The following is a 12,256-nucleotide window of genomic DNA, read 5'->3' on the forward strand; positions in this document are numbered from 1 at the left end:
CAAAATTCTACAATGGACTGTCAAACATGTAAATAAGCACCATATAGAAATTATAAAACCCAAAAAGATGCAATCTCAGAAACGAATACGAAACAGGTGAAAATGTTCTTCAAACAAGAAGCAATGGCTTCATTCCTGTTAGCTCCATGCGGTTAAGTCAAAACTGTCACTTGCATCATCCACCAAAAATCTCTTTTTCTATTTGGCTTCCACCTGAGCCAATTGACTTTCACCGCTCTCAGTTGCCCAAATAACCAGAAACATTGAGAGACCACGTTACTGGGGTCAGAGGAAAAGGAAATGTGACATTGACTCACATCATCCTTCAGTTATGGAGCTACTGACTGAAAAACTTTTAATGAGAATCAAAATAGAACATTTTGGACTTAATGAGTAGCATACCTCCTTCCTTTGAAGTCTTTAACAAGAGGTGAACTGAATAGAGTGATAATATCGCCACAGCGAGCAGCATGATTCTGTGAAGGGAAAAGAGAGTAGAAAATAAAGTTTCTGTAATAAGTAAGACATAATAATGTTAGATATTACAATAAATTGTCACGTTGGTCTTTTTAATTAACTTTCAAAAAGTATGTGGATTTGGGGGAAGCCGAGAAATTCTTTTCAGCGTTCCACACATACTCTTTAATGTCACAGAACTGGAATTTGAACATATCTTGTTTTTAGTGTTACCAAACTTCGTGGTTCAGAACTTCAATGCTAAATGTATAGCAAACTTAGCAAATACTAAATCTACTTACTCAGCACATGGGTCTATGTGCATCTTATTTGCATGATATTCACACGAACACATATATTGAAGTGCTATTCAATAGTCTGACTGAAACTTAATCTAAAACTCTACAAATAGAACCCAAAGCATGTAATGTCTGAGCCCCATTGCTACTGATCTGGCACATTAGATGATAAGACACTTTGTGAACAAGAGGGTCAGGCAATTGCCTGTGTAATAGAGAAACAGAGAAAGGTAAGTATACGGTGCAAAAAAAGTCCTTTTCTGTATTCAGAAAAAATCACTTCTGGTTCAGGACCTTCCACATGTACACATACATGTATGGTTTCTTTATGTAGATAGTGATCGGTGTTGCTCCCAAACCAAGAATTGGAGAGCAAAAATAAGGGTAGATAAAAGCATCTGTATAATAAATTAAGGAACAATACTAAACTTTACCTGGAATTTTTTTTAAATCATATTTGCGTCTGTTTTACATGATGAGAGCAAACTAAACATTTTCCCCACGATTGACAATATTCTTTGGTAATTCCTACCGAACTCGGTGTTGCAAAATGTACACTTGGACCATGAGTTATTCATTTTATAGCTACTCTATACTGTGCTCTTATTTTCCATAAAGTGTTTGCCAGAACTGCGTAATCAATGACTTGTTCATGTATTTTTCCATATGCCTTATGAACTTACCTACTTTTAAAGAATTACATAATTCAGATTATATAATTTTGTTCCCTGGAAAAATAATGAGCATTCTCTGTATACTAAACATAGGCTTGCTTTGGCAGAAAACACTAAGAGTAAAACCAGTGAAACCCTGTGTCACTTGCTGTGAAATAAGGAAGAGAGCTGAATCCCGTCTGTGCCGCTTGGACACACAAAACACATCCACTGTGTCTAGCCATTTAGCTGCTCTGGCAAAATTAAACTGCTCCATGTTTGTAAGCCTGAAATGAGGCCCTTGGGTTTAAAAGTGGAATATTCTCCTCCCATGAGAATGATCTGTGGCTCTAGGATTTGGGGAAGTGTTTCTTTTCCCTAGTAATGGGTGATCTATGCTACCTTCCTAATTATTTTTAATAGTATAACAAGGAGAAGGCAGCCCTTTTTGTCTTAGAGATAGTGTACATTGCAAAATTATACAACTGTATAGATGAACACATCTCTAGCCATTAAAATTAAGAGAATTAAAAATAAAAAGGTTTATTTCAAACATGGCTTATAAAAGTAAAGTTAACATAAAAAACCCACTCAGGTAACAAATATTGTAACTGAAACATTTCAATGAAAGCGCTGACACAACATAAACATTTATAGTCCTGCCTGATCCTTAGCCCTCAAATAGCTTGTGATTATCTAATCATAAGTGATGTACAGAGCATAAATAGCGTATTTTTGTAATATAAATGTTGCATTCTTAGACAGTTATTTAATGCTCTAGCATTGCATTGGGGATTGTGATGCGTTCACACTGATGCCTGACTAACATTAGACTTTATTCTTGTAAAGAATTCCAGTGCTGCCAACTGTGTCTTAGAAAATACCAGGGAGTACGTAATACACACAAGCATCTGGGGCTGTCTGTCACAAACAGTGCAATATCCATCCTCCAGGTCAGGTATGTGGCATTATTACTTTGAGGCAGCATTTGACTACATTTGATTAAAATGAATAGGTTTAAGAAATAAACTTGAGCCACTCTGTAAATACTTCCTGTGCCAAGCAATGTACTAGGTCTTGGGGATGCAGACATGCAGTGAGCCAAACCAGGCCTGGGCTCACCTCTCTGGAGATTATAGTGTAGCAAGGAAGATAGACATTAATCAAATGAATCAGACAACTACCCTAAAATATTACAACTGCTGAGTATATAATAAGGTGATTTGTCCCAGTCATGGAGGTCGGGAAAGGCAGCACGGAAGTGAGGCTTAGCTGAGATATGAGGAGTTAACTGGATGAAAAGGAAAAGGGAAGAGATACCAAGATCATGTGCAAAGGCTCTGTGGTAAGAGGAAACATGGCTCCTTCACGGGATGGAGAGAAGGCCAGTGTGCCCAGTGTATCTGGCACCCAGGGACATGGGGATGGGGTATGACATGAGACCAGGGCGTACAGAGCTCTGTAGCCTGGTTAGGAATGGGATCTTTTTCCTAATAGTGTGATAAAGTCATATTTGCTTCTGGGAAAGATCTTTTGACTACTAACACTAAATTATTTTAAGCATCCACTGAGCAATGAATTACTTTTTTAAATGGTCCTAAGGACTGGTGGGTCTGCTCCATCACTTTGGGTGGTTGTGTGCATAAAGTTTCTGCCATGTTGTTAGAGATGGTTGGTTGAATAAGTACTATGATTAGGCTGCTTTGATTATTCCTCAGGTTACTATTTTATCTAAAAGCAAGAGGAATATGCCAATGCTTTCTCAGGTTATTTCTGTTCACAAAGATCAAACTTCAGATTGTTAATTGAAAGAGCACCAGGTATGCACAGGCCTCGAACCAAATGTAGATATGTCCATTCACTTACATAAAAAGTATGATCCCTGTGTTAGCCATGGCGTAAGACAGGCCCAAGATTCCACTGCCCATGATGGCATTACTCAGGTTGAATGAAGACATTCCAAAGGAGGTGGTTCCAGGATGCTTGAAGAAAAAAGGATGCATTATAAACAAAAAAAATAAAAAAATAAAAATAAAGGCCAAAAAATGAACCATTTTTGGATTATTATTATTCTCCCATTATCTTTACGGGAGAAGATTATAGTCTAAGATTGAAGACAAAGGTAAATTGAAGAAAAGCTTTTTATTGACTCAACTTCAATAAAAAGCATGTAGTTTTCAGTGGAATGCAGTGCTTGGCTTTAGCAGGAGGTCTTAGTAAAAATGAAAAATACAGGCTGAGTAACATAAAGAAAGGGAAAGCATGTATGATTGCAGATTACATTTGGGTTAGAATGATGTCTCCAAAAAACAAATTTCATAAATGATTTATGCAGCCATATGGCGAACAGGAAAAACAAGCCCCTATTCCCGTAAGGGCCTGAATAAACAGAGAATGTGCTGATGAAGGCTTGGAAAATTTCAGTCACACTGTTTTCCCACAGAGAGCTAGGTAGTCAGACAACCCCGAGTCCTGTTTACTGCCCGAAAGCAGAGGTTCGCTTACATGTTCATCGTCATAATCTGCCAGCTTCTTTTTCCCCAAAAATCCATTTGTCAGGAATTTCCGACTTTCAGTATCTTCATTAGCAAATTGACTGAAAACACATACAAAAAGGCAAATAAGAAAGTAAAAACATCTAAGTAAATGCTCTGAATTATATTTATCTTTCAGGTGATCTAAGTAACTGAATATGGGAAGGAAACACCAGACACCTAAAACGCTTTTTTCTTTTCTTTTCTTTTCCACCTTCATACTAGTGTTCCTTCCAGACCAAAGACTGAGCTCCAGTTACAAACACACTTTGGGAGGGAGGGAGGAAGTTATGAAGGAAGAAAATACTGTTTTTATTTGGAATTTTTTAAAGCCACATTTCTTCTCCCCACATTAACTACACAAGGAAGGGAATTCGAGCTAATTTTGTTTCCATGTAGAGCCCTTCCAAAGGAAGGGTACAGAGTGGTGACTGAGGTTTATCAACTACTACCACACCATAATCAGATGATTTTATTCATTCACTAAATATTACTAAGTGCCTGGGCACTGTGATCTCATCTCATTCGAAGCTCAAACATCCCCACAAGAGGCACTTTTTGTGCCCCTACTCTAAAGATGAGGCAACTATGGTTCAGATAAGTGAGGTAGCATGTACACACCCAGCAGGCTCCAAGTCTAGGGTCTTCCACGGGGCCACGCAGTTCCAAGCAGGACCCTGTGGCTGGTATTTTCCCTTTTTTGGTTCCACCTGTTGATTCACACATAGCCTTTGCTGGAAAGTAGTTCCATGGTAGCTCTGTGTTGGGTTTGGTTGTTTTTATGTGTGAGTGTGTTTTAATTTACTCTGAAAAACGTGCTTGGGTAATTAGACAATGGGTGAAACTCAGAAAAACATTAAAGAAACCCAGTGGTTTAGTAGAAGAATTGGAAGAAAGCAGGACTTTAAAAGGTCACTATTCACGGGACATTGTGACTGGTCTGGCTGGAAGCTGCACACCCCTTAACTGTACTGGCAGCTCCTGCAGTTATGTCAGGGGCTCTGAGGACATGAATCGAGTACCAGCCACATTTCCAGAAGGCCTGACTAATGAGTCCAGCTGCCACCATAGTATTTTGACGCTACAAAATATCACACAGGCTTTTTGTCATTTGAAATGCTCAACTATGCATGCTTCATAAAAGTGCTTTATAATTAGATAGAGTGCATTTTTTAGAACATTTCTTGTATGAGAAAGTAAGGTAAAGTCCTTACAAAGTGTTTTATTAAAATAACCCTTAGAAATAAAAAATGTACAAAATAATTATTATAGGAGATCTATACAAATTAATAACAGGAACTAATCCTGAAAAATAATCTTGTGAGGAAGAGGGTTGACAAGGTGACTTTTTGAGGATAGAAAACAATATCAGGTGTAGATAGACCCAGAAGACAAAAATCACAATGTTTTACGTGCTTTTCCAGAACCCAAGGAGTGGGTTTTCTAGGACCTCACAGTGTGCATACAAGTTAGAAACTTTTCCTGGCATTCTCCTTCTGTTTCTCATCTGAAGCATAATGCCCTCAGATGCTGCCTTCTTCCATCTCTGCACCCACTCCCTTTTGTGTTTCATTTAAATACTCTGTAGTTAATATGCTCGCTATGTGGTGACTAGTATATAATATTCATAATTAGAATCTGAGACAATAAGATGAAATGGGCCTAAAGATTATAAAAACAAGTGTCATCCGAATTTAAACTCTGGAATATCCAACAGTCTATGTTTTGCCTTAATGAATAAACTGGAATCCTTTAGTCCATGAGTAGCTTTTAAAATTTAGAATGTGAAAGTAATTAGATTTTCTTTCTTCAGGCATGTTCTTATTTGGGCCTGGGATGAATTGTAGTCATAAAATATGTCAAGATTATCTAAAATATATGAGAAATGTCCCCAGTATTTTAAATGTTTTGATACCAAATCCAGCATGTATTGAAAACACAAGTATAATGATCCCAAATAAATGCATTATGTTGAATTTCTCAAAAAATTTACATTTAAGGGATCAATCCAAACCAAACAGAAACAAAACTCTTCTTTTTATTTTATTTTATTTATTTATTTATTTATTTTTAGCCAAGCCATCCTGCCACCTGTTGTCAGCTCAGTGGCAGCTCAGCTCGGGCCTGGAATCGAACCAGCGACCCTGTTGCTCAGAGCTCGCACTCTTGAGTGAGCTCTTAACCAACTGAGCCACTCAGCCAGCCCTAAAACTCTTCTTTTTAAAGTGATTTTAAAATTGCAAAATGATGACCCATGTTTGAGTGAGGAGTTAAAAGGTAAGTCCCTATGAGCAGTCCAGAATACATTATAGGGAGCTTAACAAAAGCATTCTTGTTCTTTCCATTATGGCTTTTAGAAAACCAAATGGAAATGGCTCTGTAGGACTGTTCTTGGGACAGTGTCCCTTCAGCTTGAACACCCCTGCAGAGCTCCTATTTGTCTGCATCCTTCTCAGAAACAAAAGAACCTTCAGATTAGGATCAATTTACTAAGGGTGATGAAGTGAAGGAGAAATAAGAAAAGTTTGCTGAGTATCATCTATATTCTAGGAACTCACTTTATCCTCAGAAAAATGGGTGCTATTTTGCCATTCTGCAGTTTCCACTGGAGCTCAAAGAAGATAAATATCTTCTCCAAAGTTAGGCAACTACTATGCCGGTTCCAAAACCCCATGTTTTGTCACATTGTTTTTCCGGCTCTAGAAAGTGCTATGATTTGCATCTCCAGGGCCGCTGTAGTCCAACAACCCTAAAATTTACTGCACTGACTCCTTGGAGGAAGAACAGCGTTTCCTCCTGATGGCCTTTCCTGGGTGTTGTGAGTGAAATGAGGCATCCTTGTTTGAAAATCATATTCTCTACTTCAGGTCTAGCTTTAGTCAAAAATTCCCTTCTGAGTGTCTTTTTTAAAATATTTTTTTATTTTTCAACTATAGTGATATACAATATTGTATTAGTTTCAGGTGTAACCTTCTGAGTGTCTTAAGTCATGCATAATTTGTATTTTATAACATTTTCTGAGAAATCGATGTATTTAACAAATAACTATCGTGCACCTACTATGTACCAGGCAATGTGATATGTGCTGGGACCACAGACGCCATTAACCTGTTATAGTAGCATGATGGATATCTGAATAGGGAGGGTGCACAAAGGAGGGAATGGCCACTTGCACCTGGGGGAGGGCTTCATAGGATACCTGGCGTTGAGATGAGTCTTGAAGGATGAGTGGAGTCAATTGAGAGAAAGGGGAAGGTAGATACGTGATACTGAGAGGGCATTCCAGGCAGATGGAGCAGAATGAGTGAAGGCACAGGATGCTTTGAGTGGCTCAACAAGGCTAGAGAAGAGGGTACAATAGGGAGCAGGCAAGAGACAAGACAGGAGAGCTAGGTCAGGGGCAGACCCTGAAGGGTCACACATGCCAGGCAATATATCGTCTCATCTTTATCTTATAGTTAATGGGGAGCCACTGATGGGCTTTACCTAAGGATGGAACATGAGTCAATTTGCAATTATAAAAGGTTACTTGTGCAAGGAGGTGGAGGGCTCGTTGGAGGAGAACAAGATGTACAACAGAGAGACAAATCAGGGATGTTTTAACAGATAGGTGAGAGACGATGAGGGCCTCAAGTAAGATGGCAATAGAACAGATACAGAGAAGAGGGTGGATTTGAAACATTAATGAGGTAGAACTAACTGGATATAGCCAAACATTGAATGTGCCATTTGAGGGAGGGGATGAGTCAAAGTTGACAACAATGTCTTTCGGTTGAGTTGCTGAACGATAGTGGTGACTTTCACCAAGATGGGGATTACTGGAAGGGGAGCAGGGTTTTAAGGGAATTATGAGTTTCTATTAACATTACAAGTTTGACTTTGTACGTGAAGCAATTCAGACACGAATCATTCAGTAGAGACGTGTAGTAGACAGTACAAATAAATGATTTGGAATTCAGTTGAGAAGTACAACAGGCTGAAGAAATGGCATATGTTTAGTGGGTGAAACCATGGTGCTTCTGAATGAGCTTGCTGATAGGACACTTTCAGTGAGAAAAGTATCCCTACAGACCTCTGGAGATGTAGCAACATTGAAAGGGTAGTCAAAGAAGAGGAGTCTCAGAGAGAATGGTCAGAAGTTAAGAGAAGTGATAGGCTACTATAATTAAAATTACATTATTAGTGGGGACAGGAACACTGTAACTTCAATTCTAAATTAGTCACACGAAGGATTAACATATAAAAATGACATAATATTGTGTACTTTAGGATCAGGGAGTTGATATGTTAACATCAATATCATTGTTATCTCTCAAATAGGAAGTAAACCCAATTCTTCCTGAACAAGGACCTTGTTTTCCATGCCCCTAAACCTCTCTTACTTTTCCATAGAACCTGGTCCTTTTTAATCTCATACCTGCTCATGGCTGTCTTTTCTAAATTTCCCATCCTGGTGTAGCAGTCTTGAGCACTTTCTCCACTGCTGCTCTCATCATCAAGTTCAGTGTTGACATTTCTCAGTTCCATGGGATCCATCTGAGCTGTCAGCGCTTTCTTGTCCACACACGAGCTCCTTCAGTGCAAACAATATACTGTACCTTCAGCTTAAGTCTCTGCCACTTTGTGTTGATGTTCAGTACACTCTGTTCTGCAAACAGAACATAAAACAAATTATTACAGTTTTCTTTAAATGAGATAAATGAATATAAAACTCCTACTTTATGTATGCTCTGTGTAAAAAACATGGGAAGGAAGTCAACTCCTGACAACTTCGTATTAATATGTCCACAAAGGTTCCTTTACCCAATACAAAAAGGATATATGGAAGCAAAGAAATAATTATACAAACAAATTGCCAAATCAGCACATATTTACAGAGTGCTTATGGATATAAACAGAGGCAGGTGCTTTGCTAGTCACCGTGGGAAGAAAAAGGATAACTCTTAAGACATAGCAGCAGTCTTCAAGAAGCTTTAGGTATTTTTAAGCAGATTGCATGACTTAAAAGAAAAGGAGACAATAATAAATTGTTGACAAACAATGACCTGTCAATGCAGAATCTATCAGTGTCCCTCCTAGCAGTAACATAAAAAAATTACCGCTTTAATTTGCTAATTGTTCATGAAAGAATTACCACCACCAAAATGCAACACGTGGTACATCAGGTCAGGGAACTACTTTCCAGGCGCTTGGATCATGAAGCCAAAGTTAAAAATAGTAACAGCATTAGTCGCCATCTATATACAATTAAAAGCATTTTAATAACAAAGAGATCCAGTTTTTATGTTCTGTTCGCCTTTAATTCATTGGATCTCAGCATAAGCTACGTAACTTTTTTGGACCTCATTTTCCTCAATTATAAACTGAAAAGGGGTGACTGGCATTGTGTAAAAATAAGAAATGCAATGAATCCATCATATTTTGTTGATACAATTTCTCCTGAAAGTTTTACTTATTAAAATCATTCAATTCTTGTTGAACCATTATATTAGGAGAAATACAGTCACTCTTGGTAAGTGTGGTTCTAAAAAGTACACTACCCATTTGGAAAAAAAAAATCCTGAGCAGGGAAACTAATATAAAAATTGCTCTAGAACTCATAAAATCCATAAATCTCCTGACAAATATGAAAAAAAAAATCATGGGATTGCTTACACAATCTAGTGCTACAAGCAGCACATCTGTGGAAGACAACACACACTTGAGATGAGTTCACACTCCAAATTATGAAAGTTACAAAACACACATGGAAACTTATTAGGATGAACAGGCATGAAAAATGATGATTCACAACCTGAGTAGCAAAGCAATTTAAAAGGGACTTTAAAATTAATATAATAAAAAGTGATAAAAAGGTTTAAAATAATACATAGCACCCATAAAATAAGAACAGTGGAAAAGACAAAGCTAGTTTGAAAAAGAGCCTAAAAAGGAATTCTAAAAACAAAAAAATATAGTCACTGAAATACAGAAAACTCAGCTGAAGGAAGGGTAATGAAACTGGAAGAAAGATCTGTGGAAATCACCCACATTATCTCACAAAGAGATAAAGAAAGAAAAATATAAATTTAGGAGGTATGGGGAGAAAATGAGAATAAGGAGTTTAAACATATTCTAATGGCTATGCTAATATGAGAGAATTGTGAGCTGAGGGAGAGACAAAATAGAAGGACATAAAGGCAGAATGAAAAAAGATAGAGGTTCTCAGGATTTAAAAAATACAAAGTACTTCAAACAGGAGGAATAAAAATGAATATTTTCATTAATACTAAATAAATAAGGGAGTGTAAGTATGTACCATCAAAGAAAAAGAGAAAAATCTTGAAAGCCTCCAGAGAATAGAAGTAAGACATGCATATGGTTAAAAGAAAAAAAAATAGAAGCTTGAATTAAATGAGTACAAAGCTTTCACACATCACACAGGCCAATTTCACTTCCCAGCAGCAACCACTAATCACAGTTTCTGTTTTTAGTTCTTCATTTAAAGTTGGTCACTCTAGATTTAAAGTATTCACTAAAACAGCTCTGACTTAGTTTATCAACTCAGCTGGTACCTATGAAAAATAAGGAAATTAGCATACTTTTTTCTATCCTTCCTCCCCATGCACTAATTGTCTTAGTTAATGAAATACTTGTAAATGTTGAGATTCATGGTATTTTCATACCATTCTGTAAAACAAATCTCTTATAATTTTCTATAGGTTGTTTCTAATCACTAAAAACCAATAATCAGGGCGTATACCACATGACTGTGTAAATAATATGCCCCAAAGAGCCAAGAGTTATATTTGACTATATAATAAATGAAATATAATCTTTTATTACTCAAACTTTGAAAATGGATTTTTCATACATTTTTATCTTCTGAATGGTTTCCTCCTCCACCCTCTGGGTATCATTCAGCTGCCAATGTTTCTTGACTGCCATCCCATCTTCTTTCTTCAATTTGTTTTGAAATAAACCTTGAATAACTTTTTTCACACAATATGTCCATATTTGTAAACAAAATTTCTAAGTTGTTTCATGTTGGAAATTGCCCTCAAACTTGGTTGATTGTTTGAATTCTAGATACAAAATAATTTTCCTTCATAATGTTGAAGATATTTATCTCTTGACTTCTAGCTTCCACTGATGAGTCTGATTCTCATTTCTTTTATTTTTCCTTCTGAAGGATTTTAGAATTTTTCTCATTATCATTATCTGAAATTTCTCCAGAATACAACTAGGTGTGAGTCGTTTTAAAAACCTCATCTTACTCTGCATGTGGAGAGCCCATTCAATTAAAAGACTTGTATCTTTCTTCTGATCAGAAGAATATTCTAGGGCCGGCCAAGTGGTGCGTTAAGGTTAAGAGTTGGCTTAAGAGCGCGAGCTCTGAGCAACAGGTCCGCCGGTTCAATTCCCACATGGGCCAGTGACGCTGCGCTCGAGCTGAGCTGTTGCTGAGCCGCCAACAGGTGGCAGGATGGCTCAGCTGGTGTAACAACAAGATTGCCTGTTCTATGGCGGGCTATGCCCACCTGCAACTAAGACTGAACTCGGCAACTTGAGCTTAGAGGCCACAAGCTGCCAACAGGAAGCCAGATGGTGACTGGCGCCCTCCACAATGAAGATTGAAGAACAACAACTTGGCTGGTCCCCTTCCCCAATTCCCCATCATTGTTCCCCTTCCCCAATTCCCCCAATAAAATCTTTAAAAAAAAAAAAAAAGATTTGGCTTGGGACGCCAGCTCTGAGCAGCAGGGCCCTGGTTTCGATCCCACATGAGGGCCAGTGACATTGCGCCCTCTACAGCTAAAATGGTGAATAATAGCTCAACCTGGAGCTGGGCTGCCGTGAGTCACCGGCAGTGGCGTAGGCTTGCAGCCCCTACTGCAGTGGGCTGCCGTGAACTACCGTGAGTGGATGGCAGGCAGCCGGTGTGAGCTGCCGTGAGCCGCCGTGAGTGGCCATCCAATGTCCGGTGAGTGATATGATGATATACCAAGAAATATATATTTGGTCTTCATCTCCAGTTCCTAGGCAGAGCTATTAATGTGATGCAATTAATATTTAGTTTTTGTCCCCAGTTTCTGGAATGATAACGGTGAAAGGATCATCTTTTGTGATTCATAACAAGCCCCTCTCAGTTTAAGTTAGTAAGGTGACTTTTGGAAAGCCCCTAAAAATGGGGGCTGGTTGCCAGGGAAATCAGCCATGTGATTAGAGGGTTGAAATTTTCATCCCCACCTCCCAACTACATTGGAGAAGGGAGGGTCTGGAGGGTGAGCTAACCACCAATGGTCAATGATTTGACCATTCATACCTAAGTAAT

At 38.1% G+C, this 12,256-nt stretch overlaps 1 protein-coding gene across 2 annotated transcripts in view; it reads right to left on the bottom strand.

Annotated features, from left to right (window-relative positions):
- Window positions 1-12,256, bottom strand: part of SLC38A4 (solute carrier family 38 member 4) — a 67,680-nt gene that overhangs the window by 18,842 nt on the left and 36,582 nt on the right. For both annotated transcript variants that reach the window (XM_019653096.1, XM_019653095.1), the window contains exons 4-7: window positions 8,360-8,590; window positions 3,914-4,004; window positions 3,275-3,390; window positions 403-476 (exon numbers count right to left, since the gene is read on the bottom strand). In XM_019653096.1, the coding sequence (XP_019508641.1) occupies window positions 403-476; window positions 3,275-3,390; window positions 3,914-4,004; window positions 8,360-8,478 (400 nt within the window). In that variant the 5' untranslated portion in view covers window positions 8,479-8,590. The remainder of the gene's footprint in view (window positions 1-402; window positions 477-3,274; window positions 3,391-3,913; window positions 4,005-8,359; window positions 8,591-12,256) is intronic.

This window comes from Hipposideros armiger, unplaced genomic scaffold (assembly GCF_001890085.2).
Source record: "Hipposideros armiger isolate ML-2016 unplaced genomic scaffold, ASM189008v1 scaffold_194, whole genome shotgun sequence".
NCBI lineage: Eukaryota > Metazoa > Chordata > Mammalia > Chiroptera > Hipposideridae > Hipposideros > Hipposideros armiger.